The 27,600-nt window shown below is 47.6% G+C and overlaps 5 protein-coding genes across 5 annotated transcripts in view; 4 read left to right on the forward strand and 1 right to left on the reverse strand.

The window, feature by feature from the left end:
• LOC148144969 (uncharacterized) overlaps positions 1–1,551 on the forward strand; it is a 56,673-nt gene extending 55,122 nt beyond the window's left edge. The window contains exon 2 of the mRNA XM_087975742.1: positions 108–1,551. Within this exon, the coding sequence (XP_087831868.1) occupies positions 499–1,551 (1,053 nt within the window). The 5' untranslated portion in view covers positions 108–498. The remainder of the gene's footprint in view (positions 1–107) is intronic.
• The window catches only part of LOC148144967 (uncharacterized), a 136,223-nt gene extending 133,268 nt beyond the window's left edge, over positions 1–2,955 (forward strand). The window contains exon 3 of the transcript XR_015751714.1: positions 2,149–2,955. The gene's annotated coding sequence lies outside the window, so the exon portion shown is untranslated. The remainder of the gene's footprint in view (positions 1–2,148) is intronic.
• The window catches only part of LOC148144968 (uncharacterized), a 293,614-nt gene that overhangs the window by 55,153 nt on the left and 210,861 nt on the right, over positions 1–27,600 (forward strand). The window lies entirely within an intron of this gene.
• LOC148144970 (uncharacterized) overlaps positions 1–27,600 on the reverse strand; it is a 219,692-nt gene that overhangs the window by 35,958 nt on the left and 156,134 nt on the right. The gene's annotated exons all lie outside the window — the stretch shown is intronic.
• Positions 23,870–27,600, forward strand: part of LOC148144971 (uncharacterized) — a 43,237-nt gene continuing 39,506 nt past the window's right edge. The window contains 2 exon segments of the mRNA XM_087975649.1: positions 23,870–24,672; positions 24,674–24,815. Coding sequence (XP_087831775.1) covers positions 23,870–24,672; positions 24,674–24,815 — 945 coding nt within the window.

Here is a 27,600-nt window from a genome sequence, read left to right on the forward strand (position 1 = left end):
GCTTTCAATTTTGTGAAACAACAAAAGAATATTCCACAGAAAGTAGAATTGCTTGTTCTGAATTTCTACCCTGCACTGATAATCCCTTTTGTAATCCCTTTTTGCAGAGTATTTGAAAATCTGAAGACTGAAGTTTCAAAATCAAAGAATGAAGGGCTTACGCCCGAAACATTGACTCTCCTGATCCCCGGATGCTGCCTGACCTGCTGTGCTTTTTGACTCACTGTCCAGCGTCTGCAGTCCTCACTTTGATGTCAATGTCTGACAGTCACTCAATCCAATGGGACCACAACGATTTTTGACTGTGATTTCTGTGAGAGGAATCAACGCTTTTTGGTTCCTGTTTGAGGACGTTTTCAGCATCAGTGGGACTGGACGAGAGACCCAATTGTGGCAGCACACTGTGTGTGGAGCCTGAAACAGTTATACGGCCTGGAAAGGGGATTTCACAGCAGGGAGGGGCTCCCCATGTGTTTGTGAGCAGCTGAAGCTGTGGCCATGGAGAAACCTGAGGAATCTCACCCCGTGGAGAAACCGTGGAAGTGTGGCGACTGTGGGAAAGGCTTCCGTGTCCCGTCTGCCCTGGAGACTCATCGGCGCAGTCACACCGGGGAGAGGCCATTCCCGTGCACCGACTGCGGGAAGGCCTTCAGACATTCCACCCACCTGCTGGCCCACCAGCGGGTCCACACGGTGGAGAGGCCCTTCAGCTGCCCAGATTGTGGGAAGGCCTTCAGACATTCCTCCACCCTGCTGAGACACCAGCGTGTCCACACCAGAGAGAGGCCCTTCAGCTGCCCAGATTGTGGGAAGGCCTTCAGACATTCCTCCACCTTGCTGACACACCAGCGTGTCCACACCGGGGAGAGGCCCTTCAGCTGCCCTGAGTGCGGGAAGGCCTTTACCCAGGTCTCCTCCCTGATGAGGCACCAGCGGGTCCACACGGGGGAGAAGCCCATTAGCTGCCCCGAGTGCGGGAAGGCCTTTACCGACATCTCCTCCCTGATGAGGCACCAGCAGACCCACACTGGGGAGAGGCCGTTCACCTGCTCTCAGTGCGGGAAGGGCTTCACCCGCTCCTCCAACCTGCGGAGCCACCAGCGGGTCCACACGGGGGAGAGGCCCTTCAGCTGCCCCAAGTGCGGGAAGGCCTTTACCCACGTCTCCTCCCTGATGAGGCACCAGCGGGTCCACACCGGGGAAAGGCCCTTTAGCTGCCCAGAGTGCGGGAAGGCCTTTACCCACGTCTCCTCCCTGATGAGGCACCAGCGGGTCCACACCGGGGAAAGGCCCTTCAGCTGCCCTGAGTGTGGGAAGGCCTTCAGTGTTTCCTCCACCCTGCGGAGCCACCAGCGCGTCCACACGGGGGAGAGGCCCTTCAGCTGCCCCGAGTGTGGGAAGGCCTTCAGTGATTCCTCCTCCCTGCTGAAGCACCACTGGGTCCACACGGGGAAGAGGCCGTTCACCTGCTTTCAGTGCGGGGAGGGCTTCACCCGCTCCTCCAACCTGCTGAGACACCAGCGAGTTCACGTGCCATTGCAGGGGGATTGAAGGAATGATGGCCGAGTGCCAATATCGATTGGACCATCAACCCACTTCCAGGGATTCCCGGGTTCGAATCCCGCCACGACAGATGGCAGAATTGGTATTCGGTCAGAAATGTGGAGTTCGGAATCTAACGATGAGACCGTTTCAGGGAGGGGGTGGTGCGGGGGAGAAAGCCCCCATCTGTATCACTCTCTCCCTTGTTAGGGAAGGGAACCGCCGTTGTGGGAAAGGATTCACTCAGTCGTTCCAGCTGCATCCTTTACCCGGTCTGGCCTACACGTGATTCTAGACCCACAGCAGTCTGGTTGACTCTACACTGCCCCTTCCTGGCAAATGAGCGGGGAGAAACTTACTTGGAGACAGGGTATGGGTTGAAATTGCTGAGTGAGGCAATACTTCCTCCGGGTTACGGCTGTACCAAGGATCCAATTACAAAGGGACAACTTGGTGCTGGCCAAGAGTAAAGACAGTGAGGGGGGTGGGACAAGGGGAGGTGTGGTGTGTGCACTTTCACCTTGAGTTGTTCAAAAAGCAACTGCTTTTTCTCTGCCTTTTTGCTGGGGGGATCTGAAGCTGTAACAAAGTTGGGTTGCAATAAAGGTTACCCTGAACTTACCACCGGGCTCAGACTCTCATTGAAAGCTTTGAGCTCCAAGAGGTTTTTGTTTTAAAGCTGCTCATTTCTTTCAGCCTCCTGCACTAAGTTTAGAACATAGAACAAAGAACATAGAACAATACAGCGCAGAACAGGCCCTTCGGCCCTTGATGTTGCGCCGACCTGTGAACTATTCTCAGTTCGTTCCCCAACACTATCCCAAAATCAACCATGCGCTTATCTAAGGATTGTTTAAATCTCCCGAATGTGACTGAGTTGACTACCTTAGCAGGTAGGGCATTCCACGCCCTTATCATTCTCTGCATAAAGAACTTGCCTCTAACATCTGTCTTAAATCTATCACCCCTCACTTTGAAGTTATGCCCCCTGACATCAGCATCCTAGGAAAGAGTCTTTCACTGTATCCCCTATCTAATCCTCTGATCATCTTGTATGTCTCTATCAAATCCCATCTTAGCCTTCTTCTTTGCAATGAGAACAGATCCAAGTCTCTCAGCCTTTCCTCATAAGACCCTCCCTCCAGACCAGGCAACAACCTGGTAAATCTCCTTTGCTCCTTTTCCAATGCTTCCCACATCCTTCCTGAAATATGGGGACCAGAACTATACACAATATTCCAAGTGTGGCTGCACCAGCGTTTTGTATAGTTGCACCGTGATATTGCAGTTCCAGAAATCAATCCCTCTACGAATGAAACCTAACACACCGTGTGCCTTCTTAACAGCACTATCCACCTGCGTGGCAACTTTCAGGGATCTATGCACCTGGACTCCAAGATCACTGCCTTCCTGATGTTCTTTTCAAAGTGAATCACCTCACATTTAGCTGCATTGAACTCCATTTGCCACCTCTCAGCCCAATTCTGCAGTTTATCCAAGTCCCCCTGCAACCTGTAACATTCTTCCAAACTGTCCAGTACTCCACCGACTTTAGTGTCAGCTGCAAATTTACTAATCCATCCACCTATGCCTGTGTCTAAGTCATTGATAAAAATGACAAACTGCGGTAGTCCCAAAACAGATCCTTGTGGCACACCACTAGTAACCGGACTCCAGGCTGAATATTTTACATAAACCACCACTCGCTGCCTTCTTTCAGAAAGCCAAACTGCTAAATCACCCTCAATCCCATGCCTCTGCATTTTCTCCAACAGCCTACCATGTGGAACCTTTACTGAGGTCCATGTACACCACGTCAACTGCCCTACCCTCATCTCCATGCTTGGTCACCTTCTCAAAAAACCCAATGAGGTTTGTGAGACACAATCTGCCCTTGATGAAACCATGTTGACTATCTGAAGTCAAATTGTTGCTTGTTAGATGATTGTAAATCCTATCTCTAATATTCCTTTCCAAAAGCTTTCCTTCAACAGACGTAAGGCTCACTGGTCTATAATTACCTGGGTCATCTCTGCTGCCCTTCTTGAACAAGGGCACAACATTTGCAATCCTCCACTCTGGTACTAAGCCTGTAGACAATGACGACTCAAATATCAAAGCCAAAGGCTCTGCTATCTCCTCCCTCGCTTCCTAGAGAATCCTCGGATAAATCCCATCCGGTCCAGGGCACTTGCCTATTTTCACTCCTTCTAGAAATGATAACATCTGTGTGCAACTAACCTCGATCCTTTCAAGTCTAATATCTCGTACCTCATTCTTCTCCTCTACAATATTCTCCTTTTCCTGAGTGAAGACCGATGAGAGATATTCATTAACACCTCTCCAATCTCCACAGGGCCCACATTCAACTTCCCCCTTCTATCTTTGACTGGCCCTATTCCTACCCTAATCATCCTCTTATTCCTCACATTCCTATAGAAAACTTTAGGTTCTCCTTTATTCTATTTGTTAAAGACTGTTCATGTCCTCTCTTTGCTCTTAACTGTCTCTTTAAATCCTTCCCAACTGATCTGTAACTCTCCATCGCTTCTGAACCATCTTGCCTCATCAACACATAAGCCTCCTCCTTCTTTGGAACAAGAGATGCAATTTCTGTTGTAAACCACGGTTCCCTTACCTTATCACTTCCTCCCTGCCTGACAGGAACATATCTATCAAGGACACACAATATCTGTTCCTTAAACCAGCTCCACACTTCAATTGTTCTCATCCCCTGCATTTTGCTACCCTATTCTATGCATTCTAAGTCTTGCCTAATTGCATTATAATTGCCCTTGCCCCATCGATAACTCTTGACCTGTGGCATGTTCCTATCCCTTTACATCGCTCAATGAAACCTAACTGAATTATGGTCATTCTCTCCAAAGTGCTCACCTTCCACTAAATCAAACACCTGGCCTGGTTCATTACCAAGCACCAGATCCAGTGTGACCTCCCCTCTTGTCGGCCCTTCAACATACTGTGTCAGAAAGCCTCCTGCACACACGGGACTAAAACTGATCCATCCGACGTACTAGAGTGAAAGCATTTCCAGTCAATGTTGGGGAAGTTAAAGTTCCCCATAATGACCACCCTGTTCCTTTCACTCCTACCCTAAAAAATTTTGCTAATCCCCTCTTCCAACTCCCTGGAACTCTGCGGAGGCCTATAAAAAAAATTCCAAGCAGTGTGACCTCTCCTCTCCTGTTTCTAACCTCAGCCCACATTACCTCAGTAGATGAGTCCTCTTCAAAAGTTCTGTCAGCCACCGTTATACTATCCTTGACTAACAAGGCCACGCCTCTCCCTCTTTTACTACCTTGGCTGTTCTTAATGAAAGATCAAAACCCTGGAACCTGCAACATCCATTCCTCACCCTGCTCTCTCCATGTCTCCGAAATGGCCACAATATCCAAGTCCCAGGTACCTATCCGTGTTGCAAGCTCACCTACCTTATTGTGGATACTCTGGCGTTGAAGTAGAAACACTTCAAACCACTTTGTTGTCTGCCAGCACATTCCTGTGACCCTGAAATCATGTCCCTGTCCTTCCTACTCTCATCCTCCTGTGCACTACAGCTACACCCTCGGTTCCCACCCCCCCGCTGAGCTAGTTTAAACCCACTCGAATAGCACCAGCAAATTTCCCACCCAGGATATTAGTACCCCTCTGGTTAAAGTGAAGACTGTCCTGTTTGTACAAGTCCCAGAATGAGTCCCAATTATCCTGAAAAAACCTGAAATCCTCCCTCCTGCACCATCCTTGTAGCCAGGTGTTCAGCTGATATCTCTCCCTATTCCTTGCCTTGCTATCACGTGGCACGGGTAACAAACCAGAGATAACCACTCTGTTTGTTCGAGCCCTCAGCTTCCACGCTAGCTCCCTGAAATCCTGCCTTACATCCCTATCCCTCTTTATTTTGTGGTTAGCACTGCTGCCTCACAGCACCAGAGCCCCCGGTTCAATCCACCCCCACCGCCGCGTCTGCGTGGGTTTCCTCCCACAGTCCAAAGACATGCGAGTTAGGGTGAATTGGCCAAGCTAAATTGCCCCGTAGTGTTTGGTGACAGGGAATGGGGCTGGGTGTTTTGCTCTTCGGCGGGTCGGTGTGGACTTGTTGGGCCGATGGGCCTGTTTCCACACAGTCGGGAATCTGATCTAAAGTTCTGGACTTTATATATTGATGAACTGAAACCTGCAACCCCTTCTAAAAGATGAAGGACTCAGCAGCGGTCCAGGTTTGTTCCAAATATTGCATCGGTTGCATGACACTGTGATGTTTTGCTATTAATTCTGTGTCTTATGATCCAGCAGCACAGCGACACGCAGAACGAACAGCGCTGCAGAAGCCAGTGCTTCCAAATACACCTGGGTGGGCGGGGATAACACAGAGGGGTGTGGTTTACGATCTGCATTTGGAGGGGGCGGGGCTTACGCGTCACCTTGGAGGTGGAGGGGCGGGACCAGGGAGCGTGGCCATCCCGAAGCCGGAAGTATGCCCGCGGCCTGTTTCCTCCGCTGGAGCTTCGGCTGCAGCAAGTAAGGTAAAGCTTTATCAATATTTCCTTTTACAGAGTTTGTATTTAATAACCAGTAATGGCTACTCAATATCATCAGAAAGTCCCAAAATGCAATTCATTTCAATCCAGTGCAGATAAACACTAAGAGTTAATTTTCTACGGGATTCAACAGCCTCAGCACTAAAATGGTCTCACAAGGGAACGGCTGTGAATGTTATCACTTGGGGTCCTGTTCACACAGATTCACCGATGCTGAGGCAAACGTTCTTAATTGCCTTACAGCATCCTGTTATCACTTGGTGAGCCCAGGTGTCCCTATCTTTAAGTTCTGCCCTCTTTCTGAGCCTTCCTGCCAGTTTATTTTCTAGTGCAGTAAATGTATTTAATAATTCAGCATTACATTTTAGTCTGAATGTTTAAAGACAAGTTTTAAGGCTATAGACTTTATCACCCAGATGCCCACATCCTCATTCCTCCCTTTGATTGCACCACGATCACTGAAAGTGAAGGATACTCCAAACGAATGCCCTTCAAGGTGGTCCAGCCATCAACATCCTGTAGAGTGGCACCACCATCTTCGCAGCTCATCTGGTCATATTTATCATCGCCATTGACACGTGTGGGTGAGCCATCAGATTGCAAAAGGAGCATCTTCTGGGGCAAATCTATATCACTAAGGGACCTCATAAGCCGAGCAATTAAATACCTAACAATACCAATACCGACAAACAGACATAGCTAAATTGATAAGCCAATTGTACCATCAACCCGATCTGCAGTTTCCCCAACTGGTCCCTTCAGTCATTCTGTCAAGGAATACCTGGATCTCTTCTTGTATCTTAGTAATATTGCCAGTCAGATCGGGAATGCCCATAGTGCATTTATCTCGGACAATGGTGCAGACCTCACCCTCCTGGGCCTGTATATAGTCTAAGGCATACCGCTTTCAACGTGGAGTCGCTTGAGCGATGGCGTGAGCTGCCAGAGGAAGTGGTGGGTGCTGATACGATGACAAGTTAAAAGGCTCCTGGACGGGCATCTGAAAATGAAGGGTTCAGATGGGTCAGGGCCAAGTGATGGCAAATGCAACTGGAGTCATAGAGATGTACAGCACAGAAACAGACCCTTCGGTCCAACGCATCCTTGCTGACAAGATAGCCAACACAATTTAGTCCCAGCTGCCAGCACCCAGCCCATATAGGGGCCAAGTGATGGCAAACGTGACTAGATTAATTTAGGATATCTGGGCAGGTTGGGCCAAAGGGTCTGTTTCTGCGCTCTGTGACTCTAATTGTCTTCAGTGGAATCAGGAGTGTGGTTGTGAAGGCTAGACTTTCAGAACATGTTTTGCCCTGACTGGGAGCAGAAGCGTTTGACTGAAGTGTGTTGGAGTTAATGCCTTGACGTCTCATTTTACTCCCACCTTCCCGGGGTCGATAATCATTTTGTGTCTGGTCCTTTCTCAAGAAGCTGCATTGCAGGTTCACCCTGAATTGACACTTTTTTTTTTGCTTCCCAAAATCAGACCTGCTCACTCTCGGCAGGATCCCAATGTTGTGAAAGATATTAACTTTCAGGTGGAGGTATCCAAAATTCAGAGAGATGTCAGTCTTGACGTTTTTGCTTTTCTGCCCCTGTAAGATCCTGAATCAGCACCTCAGGAGAATTAGATAGAGCAGAGTGAGAACAGAGGGGGAAGAGGGTGTGTGAGTGCTTTGAATTTTGTGGAACAGCTAAAGAATAGAATATTCCACAGAAAGTAGAATTGCTTGTTCTGAATTTCTACCCTGCACTGATAGTGATGACTTTTGTAATCTGTTTTTAACAGTGTATTTGAAGATCCGAAGACTGAAGCTTCAAAATTAACAAATTTGAAGGGCTTATTCCTGAAACATTGACTCTCCTGCTCCTCTGATGCTGCCTGACCTGTTGTGCTTTTCCAGCGGCACACTTTTCGACACTGACTCTCCAGCGTCTGCAGTCCTCACTTTGACGTCAATGTCTGACAGTCACTCAATCCATCGGGACCGCAACGATTTTCAACTATGATTCTGTGAGAAGGAGCAAAGTTTTGGTTCCTGTTTGAGTACGTTTCCAGCATCCGTGGGACTGGATCATCGACCATACTGTTGCAGTGCACTGAGCGTAGACCCTGAAACAGTTATACGGCCTGGGAAGAGGAATTCACGGTGGGGAGGGGCTCCACACGCATTTGTGTGTAACTGAAGCTTCGGCCATGGAGAAACCCGAGGAATCCAGCCCTGTGGAGAAACGATGGAAGTGTGGCGACTGCAGGAAAAGCTTCTGTGTCCCGTCTGTCCTGGAGACTCATCGGCGCAGCCACACCAGGGAGAGCCCGTTCCCCTGTCCCGTCTGCGGGAAGGGCTTCAGCACTTCTTCCACCCTGCTAACCCACCAGCGGATCCACACTCTGGAGACGCCCTTCAGCTGCCCAGTGTGCAGGAAGGCCTTCAGCGATTCCTCCACCCTGCTGAGGCACCAGCGGGTCCACATGGGGGAGAGGCCCTTCAGTTGCCCCGGGTGCGGGAAGAGATTTACCCAGGCCTCCAGCCTGCTGACCCTCCAGCGGATCCACAAAGGAGAGAGGCACTTCAGCTGCCCCCTGTGTGGGAAGGGCTTCGCTAGCTCTACCAACCTCCGGAGGCACCAGGGAGTTCATGTACCATTGCAGGGGGATTGAAGGCGTGATGGCTGAGTGCCAGTATCGACTGGACTATCAATCCAGTTCCAGGGGCTCCCGGGTTTGAATCCCACTGCAGCAGATGGTGCGATACAGGTTATGGGTTGAAATTGCTGAGTGAGGCAACACTTCCTCCAGGTTAAGGCTGTACCAAGGACCCAATTACAAAGGGACAACTTGGTGGTGACCAATAGTAAAGAAGTGAGGTGGGTTGGGGGGTGGTGGGGTAGCGTGTGCGCTTTGACCTTGAACGGTTTAAAAAGCAGCTACTTTTTCTCTGCCTTTTTGCTGAGGGGGTTTGAAGCTGTAACAAAGTTGGATCTCAATAAAAGTTACCTGAATTTACCCCCCGGCTCAGACTCTCATTGAAAGCTTTGAGCTCCAAGGTTTTTGTTTTAAAGCTACTCGTTTCTTTCAGCTTCCTGCACTAAGCTTCCAATGTCGCGTATCAGATGGATCAGTAAATGAGCAGCCAGTTTCGTTCGAAAGTGAATTTTTCAGGAGTGCAGAGTGTGTCATTTCATCGGCATTGTAAAGTTTACTGGCAGCATTGGGAGGTGTGGATTGTGCTCACTAGAAATTATGTGGAGGAGCGGGTGGTGGACTCGCCTGAACGAAGTTAAAAATCACACAACACCAGGTTATAGTCCAACAGGTTTATTTGGAAGTGTGAGCTTTTGGAACACTGCTGTGGAGCAGGATCATAAGACACAGATTTTATAGCAAAAGATCAGTGTCATGCAACTGATAGGATATATTAAACAAACCAAGATTGTTGTTAAGTCTTTCACCTTTTAGAATGCGTTGCAGGTTTCAGTTCATTAATATGTAAATCCCATAACATCTTTTGATTCACATTCTCAAGATGACTTCAGTTTTTTTTTAAAAAAAGTCACAACTCAGCCCAGATAAAGGTGTGAGGTTCGAGTCTGCCAATGTCCCAATTTTGAATCAGACTGGTTCTATTTCCAAAGTATGAATTTATAAAATATTACATGGATTGACTGCCTGCAGACTGTGCACTTTTTGAGCAAAATTGAATGTATCTGCAAACATAATTCTGCCAATACAAATTTGCCCAAAAAGTGATGTGAGTTTATGCATGAGTGCACATAAGAGTGTGATGGAGTATATGCCTGTGTGTTGGGGGTGTATGTGTGCATGTCTGAGAGAGCACGTGTGTATGAGTGAGGTATGAACAAAAGCAAGGGCTTGCGTTTTGCTAAAGCAAGGACGGTCAGGACTTGTACAGTTAATGGTAGGGCCCTGTGTCATGCTGTGAGAGAGACATGGTGGGGTTCAGGTACACAGTTCTTTCAAAGTTGCTTCGCTGCGAGACAGGGTGGTTAAGAAGGCGTTTAGCACACTTGCCTTCATTGTTCACCCCATTGAGTATAGGAGTTGGGACATCATGTTGAGGTTGTACAGGATGTTGGTGAGGCCACTTTCAGAGTACTGAGTATGGTTCTCGTGTCCCTGTAATAGGAAGAATACTATTAGAGAGGGTTCGGTAAAGATTTACCAGGATGTTGCCAGGACTGGAGGGTTTGAGTTTTGGAATATTGTGTGTAATTCTGATCTCCATCCTATGGAAGGATGTTGTGAAACTTGAAATGTTTTGGAAAAGGTTTATAAGGCTGGTGTCAGAGTTGGAGGGTTTGAGCGAGAGTCTGAATAGGCTGGGGCTGTTTTCCCTTCGTGTCGGAGGCTCAGGGGTGACATTATAGAAGTTTATAAGGGGCATGGATAGGGGTAAATAGCCAAGGTCTTTTCCTGCGGGTAGGGGAGTGCAAAATTAGAAGGCAGAGGTTTGAGCTCAGAGGGCAAAGATTTAAAAGGGACCCGAGGGGCCACTTTTTCTCAGAGGGTTTTGCATTTATGGAACGAGCTGACAGGAAGTGGTGGAGGCTGGTACAATTACAACAATTAAGAAGCATTTGGATGGGTACATGAAGAGGAAAGGTTTTGAGGAATATGGGCCACATGCTGGCAAATGGAATAGATTGATTTTGGATATATGGTTGGCATAGACGAGTTGGGTGGAAGGATCTGTTTCTGTGGTGTATGACTCTTACTGTCTTCGGTGAAAGCAGAAGTGTGGTTGTGAAGACAGGGCTTTCAGAGCAGCTTTCAAAGATGATTTGCCCTACTGGGACCGGAAGAAGTTACAACAAAATCTTTCATTTGTGAGACAGCAAGCAACTAAGTGAGTACATCCGGGATTTTGGTGGAAAGTGGGAATTCATTGCACTGAGAGGATGAAGCACTACCCTATCCAGTCACTTCTGCTGGTGGCTGAGACTAGGCCCCAAGCTTTGGGGGAGTAGGTTTAGGACAGAGATGAGGAGGAGGAAGTGAGGGCTGCTGGTTTTCCCAGAGAGTAGTGTATCTGCGGAATTCTCTGCCCGAGGAAGCAGGCTCCAATATGCCCCGGTCCTGATACTTCAGCTTGACGTACCCGTGACTGTAAACTTTGAAGAGTTTTCGTTAACTGATGCAAATATTTCCCACTTGTCCAACAATGCAGTGTCAGCTGTTTCAGTCATTGAGATGGTTTTGATTCATCTACTAAATACATCTACTCTTATTAGACAATATTCATGACAATGTAAGTGAGGTGATACTATATACGCAAGTTGTAAACCAGTACAAAAGCTGAATAACACGCTTCAGATCTTTTCCTAGCTGCTTTCCGAAAATCTGGGTGCCACAATAATGGACATCATCAACTGAAATAGGCAGCAGCAAAGAATGAACACAAACCAGTCCAGCAGGAGGCACCCATGTTTTGGTTTGCGTATTGAGGGAGTACCCTTTTTGAGACCCCTGTGATATCAGTACCATACCCAGGCTAATGTGCATTGAAACCAGATTATGAAGTGTTAACTTTCCTGCAAACTTCTGCCTGTGTGTGTCTCTCTGTAACATTTTCTAACTTGCTTCATATCTCAGTTTGTCAGCTTTTGTTTATTCCTTCCTTCCTTCCAAGGCTAATGAGGCACTCACATTCCAGAGCAGCCCAAGTTAGGGAATTGAGCCTGATAAATCCTGGCTGTGACACATTGCTGCTTAACCAAGTGGGCAAACTCTATATACCTCTCCTTTGTTCTATTTGCAAATCGAACACTTTTCAATACAAGTTGTTTGTGTCTCTGCATGAGTCCATAACCCAGGGAAATACAACAGAGTCTTTAATAGTTGCCCAATGTGTCCTGTATGCCAAATTCATTTAAATCTGGATATCCTTAAGTGAGCAATTATACTTCAGATTTCTACTTGCCAATTAAAACTAATGTTGGGCACTCGAACAGATTGAGGGCATCTTGAAGCATGCCACGGTCCTCAGTGTGGGTCCAGGGCTTATCAAATAGGGTTTCACCTCTCATAACCCTGCGGTAAGCAAATTATTTATTACTAACTTTGTAAAGCACAAGTGCCCTCAGCAGCATTACGTCCAGATGCTAGGACCCTGTTGAGTTCTCTCACTAGTATCTTGTGGCTGAGTAGGGAGAATTGTATCAACATTTCTGTTAGAAACGAAAATCACTTCTCAATAATCGCTCTAGACAAATTCAGGAAAACAAAGTTTTATTAACAAGTCTGCAGAGTTGGGCACCCTTGAAAAAAAAGGCGCGCCAGGCTAACAATGTTTCTGATTAAATACAGTTCAAGCTCCTCCCTTCTATAGCTCTAAAGAGTCACGAGGTTCACATTCTGAACATTCATTATTTTTCCATTCTGGACCCTTATCACAAAGTCTGCAGTATATGTCTCCCTAGTTGTTTTTCTAGCCTGCAGTCTTATCAGTCAAGGACTTATTCTTCTCTGTCAGAGTTAGTGGTCTTATCAATCAAGGACTTGTTTTTCTACTCTGTCTCGTCCTTTATTATAGAGAAGCATGTTTTACCCTACCCCCACGGCTCTATTCCCCTTAGACTCTGAGGTCATGCACATCTTAACTATTTGTACCGAAATCGTGTCTCTCAATTTCTCACAGCACTTTTGTCCCTGGCCAGCTTTCCTCTTTATTTTGGACACAACAAAAGCAGCAACTACCCTCTATATTTCATCTCTCAAAGGATATCGGCCGGTGACCTGGCAGGACTCGCCAACTGTGGGGGATGGAAATAAAGCCCCATGTCAGGAAAGAATTTGTTTATCAGGAAGCAGTACAGCTGCAAGGCCAACCGTCTCCGCTGAGCCTGGGAAACACAAGCTTTAGCAAGCAGGCACTAAGCTGACATTCAAAATGGTTTCTAGGCTTTAATATGTGACCAAATGGCTGACCCAAATCTAACAATTCTCCCACATCATCGAAGGGAATTAAACAAGAAAAATGAAACAAAATTAGAAATAAATTGGCGATGTATATTTGCAGATACATTCTATGTGCATTTTTTTTTAAGGAAAAATCTGCAGGCAGTCAATACATGTAATAGTTTGTAAATTCGACTTTGGAAACAGAACCAGTCTGACTCAAGATTGGGATACAGGCAGACTCTGACCTCACACCTTTAATGCATTGTCTGAGCTGAGATGTGAGCTTTTGCTATAGAACCTTGTTATCTCAAGGTGACAACAAGATGTTCTGTGATTGACATTGTAATGAGACCTGTAACCTATTTGAAAAGGTGGAAGACTTAACAATCCAGGTTTGTTCAATATACCATTTCAGTGGCAGGACACTGGACTGTTTTGCTCTAAATTGTGTCTTAAGATCTTATCCTCCACAACCACCTGATGAAGAGGCAGCACTCCAACAGCTCCTGCTTCCAAAGAAGCCTGTTGGACTACAATCTGGAGTTGTGTGATTCTAGAATCTGGTTTCTAGCATCTGCAGTCCTTGTTTTTACCTAGTTGATTTTAACCCTACTGTGAATCCTCTTGCAAGAATGCCTGCCTTGAAGAAGTTTTCCTCCTCTCTCTACAAGAATCTCAAGGAATCCCTCTCCCACTGCATTTCCTCTGCCCTGAAGCTCTTCAACCATGTCCTGAAACAGACTCGCTACCACAGCCACGTTTGTTTCCTTGGTGCCTGCCTCTGTAACCAACTCATCCTACACGGATTCCGGATCACCTTCATCCCCACCCCTATTCACCCATTGTACTCTTTGCTACCTTCCCCCACCCTCCTTCCTGACCTATCCCCTCAATCCCCACCCCCATTCACCTATTGTATTCTATGGTACTTTCTCCCCACACCCACCCTCACCTATTGTATTCTATGGTACTTTCTCCCCACCCTCACCACCCCCACCTATTGTATTCTATGGTACTTTCCCCTCACCCTCACCCTCCACCCTCCACCCTCACCCTCCTCTCATTTATCTCTCCACCCTGCAGGCTCTATTCCTGATGAAGGGCTTTTGCCTGAAACGTCGATTTTCCTGCTCCTCGGATGCTGTCTGAACTGCTGTGCTTTTCCAGCACCACTCTAACAAAAGTGGATTGGCCATGTTGAATTACCCATAGTGCCCAGGGATGTGCAGGTTGTGGTGGATTGGCCATGTTGAATTACCCATAGTGCCCAGGGATGTGCAGGTTGTGGTGGATTGGCCATGTTGAATTACCCATAGTGCCCAGGGATGTGCAGGTTGTGGTGGATTGGCCATGTTGAATTACCCATAGTGCTGTGAGAAACGAACCCCACTTAATCAATAATTTTCAGTCCGAGTCAGAGTTCTGAAGCAGCACATTTATTCAAACATCTTGCAAGATGGGTGGCTGCATGAAGAGAGACATACCCGACAGTAAAATACAGAGCTTTTTATACTTTTGAGGGCTCTCTCGACACCCCTACACTGAGCAATAAATCTATTATGATTGTCTATTTCATTCTATCCCTTTATTTGGTTATTACTTGCACCCGTTATTCCTTCATTTGGTAATTCCCTGCACCCAAGCCTAAGCCTATCATACTTATTAATTACCGCGCTTGTTTTTCTTTAAATCTGCCTTATTTGGCTGTCCTTGTTCGTTACAGCCTTCCTGTTACTTTGTCCAGTTCCCCTTATCTTATCGAACCGTCTGACTTCTGAGATCATCCTTTACTATCTTGATAGTCCAAAAAGCAGACCTACAAACTGAGCTTATTGCGAAATGCCCCTGCTGCCCTTTTTTTGTGGTCAGCTACAAGTAATTTCTCAGCTTCAAAGTATTCATTAAAATCAATATACAACTGACAACCTGAAATTTATCTCTATCAATCCCCACCCCCACTCCCGCGCCCCTCTCATTTATCTCTCCACCCTGCAGGCACTCTGCCTCTATTCCCAAGGGCTTTTGTGCAAAACGTCAATTTTCCTGCTCCTCGGATGCTGCCTGAACTGCTGTGCTTTTCCAGTACCACTCTAATCTAAAGTGGATTGGCCATGCTGTAATACCCATAGTACACAGGGATGTGCAGGTTAGGGTGGATTGGCCATGCTAAATTAGGCATAATGTGCAGATAAGGTGCATTACTCAGGGTTAAATGCAGGGGAATGGGTGTGGGTCGGTGACCTTTGAGGGTCGGTGAGGCCGAGTGTCCTGCTTCCACACTGTGGGGATTCTCTGAAGGGAGGGGTTTTTTTGGAAAGTGTGTTCCGGTCCTGGTCTGCTGCAGGCGCAGCGCATGCGCGGTGCGGCGACCCGCTGTTGGCCATGGCCCCGCCCCCTCAACCGTCACTTTTCCCCGCCCCGCCCCTAGTTCCGTTGTGACGTCACAAGGCGGAAGTGGCCCTGTCAGTTTCAAAGTGAATCTCCCGCCCTCTGGCCGACACTTCATCCTGGGAGGGAGGCAGAGATGGGAGGAGGAGAAATTGGTCACTTGTAGCAACTGGAGTAAATGCAGGGAGGGAGCAGCCTCCGCAAACTCAGGTATGTGTCTTAGTTACCCGGGTGAGGAGGGACTGAAGGATAGAGATTGGGAAGGGGGAGGGCTGGATATCTCCTGTTTTGATGTTTAAAATGCACCCGATTCCCACCAGTAACTGCCTCAGGTACAAGTACAGCACATGCAATATTCCTCATTGCAGCTTCAAACCGGTTTTACATCCTCTGTCCTTCCTCCACCTTGCTCCAGCACATTCAGCTTCTTTCCCTCATTCACATTCCTCCTTCACCACCCCCCGATGTTCCAAGCTTATCCTCAAAAGATCGGTTTGTCTCTCCATTCTTTCCCGGTGGCGTCCATTACTCTTGTCTATTTCTTGCCTTATTCAGCCTTGTGCGTGAACAAAGTGTTAGCGTATATCCTCTTTCACCGCCAGCTGCTTCCTCGTTTGCGAAAGCAACGTTTCCTCACATTTTTCGCCGACACTGAGCCTTCTGACCTCCCTGATTGTGGCTTTTTTTTTGTTTTTGCAGAAGCAGGAAACAGATGCTTATAACTGTTTATACGAGCATATCTAGCTTAATCTACACCCCCTCCCCTCACAGCACCTTATCTGTTTGTCTGTAACATTTTCCATTGTTTGCAGGACCATTTCATGTATGCACATTTTAGCTAATACAAACGCAATGATATATTTCCTTCACATTGCTTTCATTCTTGTTAACTCCACTCTTGGCTGAAACAATTATACCCTGGCATTAGTTCATTTACCTCGCAGAAGCAATTATGGTTGCAGAAGTAACACTGCTTTACCTATATCCCACAGGGGTGACCCTACAACCTTGTATTAATAATGTGGGGCATGGCGAGGGTAAACAGACAAGATCTTTGATCTGGGATTGCTCATAGGTTTAGGGTGAGATTTAAAAGAAACCTAAGGGGCAACTCCTGTACACAGAGGGTGGTGTGTGTAAAGAATGAGCTGCCAGAGGAAGTAGTGGCTCCTGGTACAATTACAACCTTTAAAAGGTATCTGGATGGGTATATGTTGGGAAACATTTAGAGGGACATGGACCAAGTGCTGGCAAATGGGACTAGATTGATTTAGGATATCTGGTCAGCATGGACTGAAGGGACTGTTTCTGTGATTCTGGCTTGCCACGAATGTTTGTCACGTCTGTTCAGTTTTTCCCTGATGTTGGTGTTAACGCCTTGGTGTCTTATTTTGCTCCCCACATCCTGGGGACATTAACCATTTCCTATCTGGTTGTTCTGATCTGGACTGCTGTCTGGATCTTCGGATTTCTGGGATTGGTCAATAAACACACCTGGAAGTGACTTTGTCAATCATACAAGCAATGGTTTATTCTTTGATATGGCCCGGACGGTAGACTCTGATCAGCCCAGAAGGATTAGATTAGATTAGATTAGATTCCCAACAATGTGGAAACAGGCCCTTCGGCCCAACCAGTCCACACCGACCCTCTGAAGAGTAGCCCACCCAGACCCATCTCCCTCTAACCAATGCACCTAACATTATGGGCAGTTTAGCATGGTCAATTCACCAAACCTGCACATCTTTGGATTGTGGGAGGAAACCCAAGCAGACATGGGGAGAATGTGCAAACTCCACACAGCCCCCCAAGGCTGGAATTGAACCTTGGACCGTGGTGCTGTGAGGCAGCAGTGCTAACCACTGGGCCACCGATGAGTACTTCTAGTGTGCCAAAAGAATCCACCAAATTATACAGAGTTTGGATAGAACTTATGTACATTGTTTAGAGTCAGACATTGAGCATGATCACATAGTAACAACCAGTCAGATCCCGCAAGGTCCTCATGCATTTTTGACTTAGCCTAGGGCGGCACGGTGGCTCAGTGGTTAGCACTGCTGCCTCTCAGCACCAGGGTCCCAGGTTCGATTCCAGCCTTGAGTGACCGTCTGTGTGGAGTTTGCACATTCTCCCCGTGTCTGCGTGGGTTTCCTCCGGGTGATCCGGTTTCCTCCCACAGTCCAAAGATGTGCAGGTCAGGTGGATTGGCCATGCTAAATTGCCCGTAGTGTTAGGTACATTAGTCAGAGGGAAAATGGTTCTGGGTGGGTTACTCTTCGGAGGGTCAGTGTGGACTGGTTGGGCCGAAGGGCCTGTTTCCAAACTGTAGGGAATCTAATTTAATCTATCATAATTTCTTGTAGACAACCTGTTCTTGGAATCATATTTGTCCTGTCTGGCGGTTAGGATTAAACCGTTACTTCTGCGATTGATGGTTAGGTTCACATTTGCAGTTTTTTTCACTGGATTGACATCAGTCTGTGGTTTCTTGTTTGTTCTGAGTCGTGGGTATCTGCCTGACTCAGTCCCACCGAGTTAGCCAAGCAGAAGCCATTTTGTCCTACCTCCCATGTTAAAGTGGAGATTTGAGGTGGCCCAGGGAATCCTTTGAGAACTCAGACCTGTAAAGCCTCTCTCTTGGTTTGTCCTGGAGATCATACTCTTTGGAAACCTGGAATAAAAATCTCTCATCATAAAGTCCCAAAATGCAATTCAATTCAATCCATAGCAGATAAGCACTAAGTTAATTCTCTACGGGATTCAACAGCCTCAGCAATAAAATGGTCTCTCTCTCTCTCGTGTCCTTTTGAAATCTCAAGACAGCAAAGAATTATTTTGTGAATGCCCCCTTGCAAGGGGTAGTAAGAATCCATTACAATGATTAGATTAGATTACTTACAGTGTGGAAACAGGCCCTTCGGCCCAACAAGTCCACACCGACCCGCCGAAGCGTAACCCACCCATACCCCTACATTTACCCCTAACACTACGGGCAATTTAGCATGGCCAATTCACCTGACTTGCACATCTTTGGACTGTGGGAGGAAACCGGAGCCCCCGGAGGAAACCCACGCAGACACGGGGAGAACGTGCAAACTCCACACAGTCAGTCGCCTGAGTCGGGAATTGAACCCGGGTCTCTGGCGCTGCGAGGCAGCAGTGCTAACCACTGTGCCACCGTGCCGCCCACAATGGACAAGCTCCACCCATTAATTACAAAGCTATGGATAGTACCGAGTCTTGTTTCAGGGTCAGATTCAAAGACTATCATTCATTTCACAAGGGAACGGCTGTGAATGTTATCACTTGGGGTCTTGTTCACATAGATTCACCGATGCTGAGGCAAATGTTCATAATTGCCTTACAGCATCCTGTTATCACTTGGTGAGCCTAGGTGTCTCTATCTTTAAGTTCTCTCCTCTTTCTGAGCCTTCCTGCCTGTTTATTTTCTAGTGCAATAAATGTATTCAATAATTCAGCATTACATTTTAGTCTGAATGTTTAAAGACAAGTTTTAAGGCTATAGACTTTCTCACCCAGATGCCCACACCCTCATGCCTCCCTTTGATTGCACCACGATCACTGAAAGAAAAGGCTAATCCAAACAAATGCCCTTCAAGGTGGTCCAGCCATCAACATCCTGTAGAGCGGCACCACCATCTTCGCAGCTCATCTGGTCATATTTATCATCACTATTGACACGTGTGGGTGAGCTATCGGATCGCAAAAGGAGCATCTTCTGGGGCAAATCTATATCACTAAGGGACCTCATAAGCCTAGCAATTAAATACCTAACAATACCAATACCGACAAACAGACATAGCTAAATTGATAAGCCAATTGTACCATCAGCCCGACCTGCAGTTTCCCCAACTGGTCCCTTCAGTCATTCTGTCAAGGAATGCCTGGATCTCTTCTTGTATCTTAGTAATATTGCCAGTCAGATTGGGAATGCCCATAGTGCATTTATCTTGGACAATGGTGCAGACCTCACCCTCCTGGGGGAGTATATAGTCTAAGGCATACCGATTCTGCACAGAGTAAAGACACAGGTCTGATAATCCCAGTTTACTCTGTTCCAGAGCCTCTTTAGTCTTATTTCCTCAAATGGTCAGGCCGCAAAAGAGAGAATTGCGGTTCTGTTGACTTGTCACCCCTGCCGATCCTTCCAACCCCAGGGTACTCTGGATTCCCCAGCCTATCGGGTGTCCTGTATTGTCACCCAGTCCCTTGGGATCCTTCCAGTTGGAGCAAGGTTGGCTGAAACCGACCGCTGCATCCTCCTCAGATGGAGGTTCCATCGACTTGTCCACTGGCCAGGACAAGGTACTGTTGTGGGATAGTGACCTTATGAGGGACATCTTTGCCATCCAGGACAAGGAAAGTGGTAGCTTTACCTTAGCTGAAGAAATAATAGTCTGGTTTGGTGTATATTAGGGAGAGTTTGTCAAAATCGGTTACTGAAATGTTCCAGCAGGGGGTCTGGTCAGGTCTACAGGAGTAAAGGGTCAACGTTTTGCAAGAGGAGTTGCTTGAGAGCTGTAAAAAATGGGCCAAGTGACTCGAGCACTCGCACTGTATGGGAGACAATGGTCCTCAGAATGCTGTTCCCATTGGGCTCTCCTTTAACTCTGTTGTACATGGTCTTGGTGACAGTATCAGGTTCTGAAAAGAGAAAAGGCCTATAAATGCACAAGGGAAGGGTTCCGTTCCAGGTCCATGTGCCGCATAAGGCCTGCTGTACCCCAGCCAGTGTTACACCAGCTGTTTGTATACACAGACCGGAGGTATTGGAAAGTGATATTTCTCTTCGCAGGGTCAGCAGTAGGAAGTCTGATGAATAGATTGGAATCGGGGACTGGGGACGGGACAAGTAAGTCATCTCCCGCTAGAGAGGAGTAACATGCTACTGCCTCTGGGGTGAAGAGCGTTCTGTGGGCCTGTAAAAATAAGTTGTTTGTGGATTGAGAGTTTCCCCTATCAGGCTTCCCTTTTCCCGAGTCAGTCTGTCCTGCAAAAATGGATGGTGTTCCTGGGCGTCCTTAAAATATTTACCATAATAATGGGGTTGATCATTTTTATCCTCACTAGGCTTGCGTCTGCAGGTAAAATCAAACAGACATGGTAATGACATGGTAACTCCCACTGATTTCTACTGTCCAGATGGACCATCTGGTCTTTCTGATGTAAGAGTCCATTGCAATAATCAATCTTCATCACGTTCCACACGTCAAAGGCGTCTGGTCCGGTGCACTGGATGACATCTCCTCAGCATGGGTGGTGGATAATCTCTGATCATTCCTGGTCGCATCCATACTTAGTGGCTTTCCCCATCAGGATGTTGTACGTGATCAGAAAGGTGAGGAGATAGGCGATCCCCCACAAGTCCCTCTTCTTGGTTCAAGTATCTGTAATAAGATTAACATTAGAACAACAGCAAGATTCAAAAACCCAAATGGACAGAGTCACTCCTTTTGTTGGGATTCCAGGATTCTCTCCTCCTCTTCCCCCCTTTTGATTGGTGCGGTCAATCAATTGACAATGGTGCAGTTGGACCCAAGCTGAGCGCCCAGCGACTGTGACCGCCGTCGGGATGGGAAGTAAAACCTGGAAGGGGCCATTCAAAGAGGTTGGAGACCTTTGCCAGTCCAGTTCTTGACGAGCACCAATGAACCAGGCTCTACCCGTGACGAGGCTGAAAGGGAGGGAACATCGCTGTAGGCCGCACGCTCCTGGGAGTGAAAGGCACGCATAACACTAGTTAGAGCAAGAACATAACCAATCATTGCTTCGGTCATGTGGTGGAAGTGGACTCAGAAGGGAGTCGAATCGTTCCAAGAGGTACGGAGGCGGTGACCAGAGAGACTGTCAGCTGGAGACAGTCGTGTCTTGCCCACAGACATGGATCGCATCTGGAATAAGGCCACAGGGATTAGCATAACCAGGAGAGGCCAGACCCGGCCATTAACTTGGCAAGATTAGTCTTGAGTCTGGTTAAAACATTGAATAAGGCCGGCCGCCTGAGGATGATAAGCACCATGCAGTTGCTGACAAATACAAAGCTGGGAACACAGTTCTCCGTTAATATTACCTACAAAGTGTGGTCCATTGTCCGAGCTAAACAAAATCTTCACCACAGTCTCAGCAGTAGCGTTAGGAGGAGGGTAGGCTTCAATCCACTTCGAAAAGACATCAACAATAAGCTAAACATGTTTATCGCAACTCAACTCATTTCTACAACTCAATGAAGTCCAGTTGAAGTGTCTCCAAGGGACCCTCCAGCAAGGGAGTTCTCGTAGAGATACTTGAACTAAGAGGTGGGGGATCGCTTACCCACTGACCTGTTTGATCACGTACAACATCCTGATCGGGAAAGCCACTGACTGAGTATCGATGCGATCTGGAATGATCTGAGATTATCCTGATGTCATCTGGTGCACCAGACCAGACGCTTTCAATGTGGAGTCGCTTGAGCGATGGCGTGAGCTGCCAGAGGAAGTGGTGGGTGCTGGTGCGATGACAAGTTAAAATGCTCCTGGACAGGCATCTGAATATGAAGGGTTCAGATGGGTCGAGGTCAAGTGATAGTAAACTGGAGTCATAGAGATGTACAGCACAGAAACGGACCCTTCGGTCCAACTCGTCCTTGCTGACAAGATAGCCAACCCAATTTAGTCCCAGCTGCCAGCACCCAGCCCATATAGTGGCCAAGTGATGGCACACGTGACTAGATTAATTTAGGATATCTGGGCAGGTTGGGCCAAAGGGTCTGTTTCCGTGCTGTGTGACTCTAATTGTCTTCAGTGGAAGCAGAAGTGTGGCTGTGAAGACTGGACTTTCAGAGCATGTTTTGCCCTGACTGGGAAGCAGAAGAGTTTGACTGAAGTGTGTCAGTGTTCATGCCTTGATGTCTCATTTTGTTCCCACCTTCCTGGGGTCATTAACCATTTTGTGTCTCGTCCTTCCTCAAGAAGCTGCATTGCAGGTTCACCCTGAATTGACTTTTTTTTTTGCTTCCCAATATCAGACCTGCTCACTCTCAGCAGGATCCCAGTGTTGTGAAAGATATTAACTTTCAGGTGGAGGTATCCAAAATTCAGAGGGATGTCAGTCTTGATGTTTTTGCTTTTTCTGCCTCTGTAAGATCCTGAATCAGCACCTTCAGGAGAACAGAGCGGGAGAGAGAGTGGGATGGTGCTTTCAATTTTGTGGAACAACAAAAGAATATTCCACAGAAAGTAGAATTGCTTGTTCTGAATTTCTACCCTGCACTGATAGTGATGACTTTTGTAATCTCTTTTTGCAGAGTATTTGAAAATCTGAAGACTGAAGTTTCAAAATCAACAGATGAAGGGCTTATGCCCGAAACATTGACTCTCCTGCTTGTTAAGACGGACCTGCGGGGTCCCGTCTTTGCGTGTTCTTTCGGAAGGAGAGACTCACACTGGCAACTATGATTAGACGCAGACAGCAGTTTATTCACAGAATCTTAACTGATACAACGAATCTACAAGCATGCATTCGTTGGAGAAGGCGTTCCCCCTTCCCGTTCAAAGTTGACACAATTATACTTCGCGCTGCCTGGAGTCCCCGGTCAGTTCGCCTTCCCCATTGGTCCATTCATCTGCGCGCGCTGGGGATCCGTCCTCCTATTGGCCGCATCGAAGTGCCTGTCCAGCTCCTGCTGTGCTTGACAATGGCTCAACCATCCCTGGGAGCGGTTCCGATCCCGTATTCAATAGTCCATTGTGTCAAGGAATTACTATGCGTCTGACAGGCTAGCCATTTTCAATAGTTTTAGTTTAACTAAATTGTCAATTACACTTATCAACTTTAGACTTAAATAGAGCCATTCACACTCACTAGTTACAGGTTCCGATAGAGCAATTCACACTTGTCTAACAGTTACAGATTCCGATCAGTTTCTTTATTAATCCCAAGTTTCGATGGGGCAATTGATACTGGCTGGTATTTACAGGCTCCAAGATTTAATTAACATTATGCATATCCCTTACAAGCTCCAGCAGTCATGCAATCGCCTGCAGCAGCTCGCTTGGCTGTTGTTAACCATTTCAGGGCTGGAAGTGTCACCCTCCCTAGCCCTACATTAAACACCGCAATGAAATCTCCCCAACATGCTCCTCGGATGATGCCTGACCTGCTGTGCTTTTCCAGCGCCACATTGTTTGACTGACTGTCCAGCGACTGCAGTCCGCACTTTGATGTCAATGTCTGACAGTCACTAAATCCATCGGGACCGCAACAATTTTTAACTGTGATTTCTGTGAGAGGGATCAACGCTTTTTGGTTCCTGTTTTCAGCATCAGTGGGACTGGACGAGAGACCCCACTGTTGCAGCGCACTGTGTGTGGAGCCTGAAACAGTTATACGGCCTGGAAAGGGGATTTAACTGCAGGGAGGGCTCTACACGTGTTTGTGTGCAGCTGAAGCTGTGGCCATGGAGAAACCTGAGAAATCCCGCCCTGTGGAGGAACCGTGGAAGTGTGGCGACTGTGGGAAAGGTTTCCATGTCCCGTCTGCCCTGGAGACCCATCGGCGCAGTCACACGGGGGAGAGGCCCTTCAGCTGCCCCGAGTGTGGGAAGGCCTTTACCCAGGCCTCCAACCTGCTGACCCACCAGCGGGTCCATACAGGGGAGAGGCCGTTCACCTGCTCTCAGTGCGGGAAGGGCTTCACCGACTCCTCCACCCTGCGGAGGCACCAGCGGATCCACACGGGGGAGAGACCCTTCAGCTGCCGCGAATGTGGGAAGGGCTTCACCTGCTCCTCCCACCTGCTGAGGCACCAGCGTGTCCACACGGGGAAGAGGCCGTTCATCTGCTCTCAGTGCGGGAAGGGCTTCACCTACTACACCAACCTGCTGACCCACCAGCGGATCCACATGGGGGAGAGGCCCTTCAGCTGCCCCGAGTGTGGGAAGGCCTTTACCCAGGCCTCCACCCTGCTGACCCATCAGCGGGTCCATACAGGGGAGAGGCCATTCAACTGCTCTCAGTGCGGGAAGGGCTTCACCGACTCCTCCACCCTGCGGAGGCACCAGCGGATCCACACGGGGGAGAGACCCTTCAGCTGCCCCGAATGTGGGAAGGGCTTCACCTGCTCCTCCCACCTGCTGAGGCACCAGCGTGTCCACACAGGGGAGAGGCCGTTCACCTGCTCTCAGTGCAGGAAGGGCTTCACCCGCTCCTCCACCCTCCAGACCCACCAGCGAGTCCACACAGGCGAGAGGCCTTTCAGCTGCCGAGTGTGGGAAGGCCTTTACCCAGGCCTCCACCCTGCTGACCCACCAGCGGATCCACACCGGGGAGAAGCCATTCAACTGCTCTCAGTGCGGGAAGGGCTTCACCGACTCCTCCAACCTTCGGAGGCACCAGCGAGTTCACGTGCCATCGCCGGGGGATTGAAGGAGTGACGGCCGAGTGCCAATATCGATTGGACTATCAACCCGGTTCCGGAGAGTCCCAGGTTTGAATCCCGACATGACAGATGTCAGAGGGAGGGGGTGGTGCAGGGGACAAAGCCCCCATCTGATTCCCTCTCTCCCTTGTTAGGGAAGGGAACCGCCATTGTGGGAAAGGATTCACTCAGTCGTTCCAGCTGCATCCTTTACCCGGTCTGGCCTACACGTGACTCCAGGCCCACAGCAGTCTGGTTGACTCTACACTGCCCCTTCCTGGCAAATGAGAGGGGAGAAACTTACTTGGAGACAGGGTATGGGTTGAAATTGCTGAGTGAGGCAATACTTCCTCCGGGTTACGGCTGTTCCAAGGATCCGATTACAAAGGGACAACTTGGTGCTGGCCAATAGTAAAGACAGCGAGGGGAGTGGGACAAGGGGACGTGTGGTGTGCACTTTGACCTTGAGCTGTTCAAAAAGCAACTACTTTTTTCTCTGCCTTTTTGCTGGGGGGATCTGAAGCTGTAACAAAGTTGGGTTGCAATAAAGGTTACCTGAACTTACCACCGGGCTCAGACTCTCATTTGAAAGCTTTGAGCTCCAAGAAGTTTTTGTTTTAAAGCTGCTCATTTCTTTCCGCCTCCTGCACTAAGTTTAGAACATAGAACAATACAGCGCAGAACAGGCCCTTCGGCCTTGATGTTGCACCGACCTGTGAACTATTCTCAGTTCGTTCCCCGACACTATCCCAAAATCAACCACGCGCTTATCTAAGGATTGTTTCAATCTCCCTAATGTGGCAGAGTTGACTACCTTCGCAGGTAGGGCATTCCACGCCCTTACCATTCTCTGCATAAAGAACTTGCCTCTGACATCTGTCTTAAATCTATCACCCCTCAATTTGTACAGGTTGCAGGGGGACTTGGATAAACTGCAGAATTGGGCTGAGAGGTGGCAAATGGAGTTCAATGCAGCTAAATGTGAGGTGATTCACTTTGGGAAGCTGACGTCACCATCCTAAGAAAAAGTCTTTCACTGTCTCCCCTATCTAATCCTCTGATCATCTTATATGTCTCTATCAAATCCCCTCTTAACCTTCTTCTTTCCAATGAGAACAGACCCAAGTCTCTCAGCCTTTCCTCATAAGACCCTCCCTCCAGACCAGGCAACAACCTGGTAAATCTCCTCTGCTCCTTTTCCAATGCTTCCCAAATCCTTCCTGAAATATGGGGACCAGAACTATACACAATATTCCAAGTGTAGCTGCACCAGCGTTTTGTATAGTTGCAGCATGATATTGCGGTTCCGGAACTCAATCCCTCTACGAATGAAACCTAACACACCGTATGCCTTCTTAACAGCACTATCCACCTGAGTGGCAACTTTCAGGGATCTACACACATGGACTCCAAGATCACTGCCTTCCTGTTATTCTTCCCAAAGTGAATCACCTCACATTCAGTTGCAATGAACTCCATTTGCCACTTCTCAGCCCAATTCTGCAGTTTATCCGTCCCCCTGCAACCTGTAACATTCTTCCAAACTGTCCAGTACTCCACCGACTTTAGTGTCGTCTGCAAATTTACTAATCCATCCACTTATGCCTGTGTCTAAGCCATTTATAAAAATGACAAACTGCAGTAGTCCCAAAACAGAGCCTTGTGGCACACCACTAGTAACCGGACTCCAGGCTGAATATTTTACATAAACCACCACTCGCTGCCTTCTTTCAGAAAGCCAGTTTGTAATCCAAACTACTAAATCACTCTCGATCCCATGCCTCTGCATTTACTCCAACAGCCTGCCATGTGAAACCTTATCAAAGGCTTTACTGAGGTCCATGTACACCACGTCAACTGTCCTTCCCTCATCTACATGCTTGGTCACCTCAAAAAACGCAATGAGGTTTGTGAGACACGATCTGCTCTTGATGAAACCATGTTGACTATCTGAAAATAAATTGTTGCTTGCTGGATGATTATAAATCCTATCTCTAATATTCCTTTCCAAAAGCTTTCCTTCAACAGAAGTCAGGCTCACTGGTCTATAATTACCTGGGTCATCTCTGCTGCCCATCTTGAACAAGGGCACAACATTTGCAATCCTCCACTCTGGTACTAAACCTGTAGACAATGACGACTCAAATATCAAAGCCAAAGGCTCTGCTATCTCCTCCCTCGCTTCCCAGAGAATCCTTGGTTAAATCCCATCGGGCTCAGGGTACTTGTCTACTTTCACTCCTTCTAGAATTTGATAACATCTGTGTGCAACTAACCTCGATCCTTTCGAGTCTAATATCTCGTACCTCATTCTTCTCCTCTACAATATTCTCCTTTTCCTGAGTGAAGACCGATGAGCGATATTCATTAACACCTCTCCAATCTCCACAGGGCCCACACTCAACTTCCCACTTCTATTTTTGACATACCCTATTCCTACCCTAATCATCCTTTTATTCCTCACATTCCTATAGAAAGCTTTAGGGTTCTCCTTTATTCTATTTGTTAAAGACTGCTCATGTCCTCTCTTTGCTCTTAACTGTCTCTTTAAATCCTTCCTAGCTGATCTGTAACTCTCCATCGCCTCATCTGAACCATCTTGCCTCATCAACACATAAGCCTCCATCTTCTTTGTAACAAGAGATGCAATTTCTGTTGTAAACCACGGTTCCCTTACCTTATCACTTCCTTCCTGCCTGACAGGTGGTCGGGACATATAAAAGTATGGGGAATTGGCGATATACAAAATTAAGCATATGTCAATGGAAAACA

The sequence above is a fragment of the Chiloscyllium plagiosum genome, unplaced genomic scaffold (assembly GCF_037043375.1).
Source record: "Chiloscyllium plagiosum isolate Xiang-an unplaced genomic scaffold, Cpla_swu_hap1 HiC_scaffold_27, whole genome shotgun sequence".
Taxonomy (NCBI): domain Eukaryota; kingdom Metazoa; phylum Chordata; class Chondrichthyes; order Orectolobiformes; family Hemiscylliidae; genus Chiloscyllium; species Chiloscyllium plagiosum.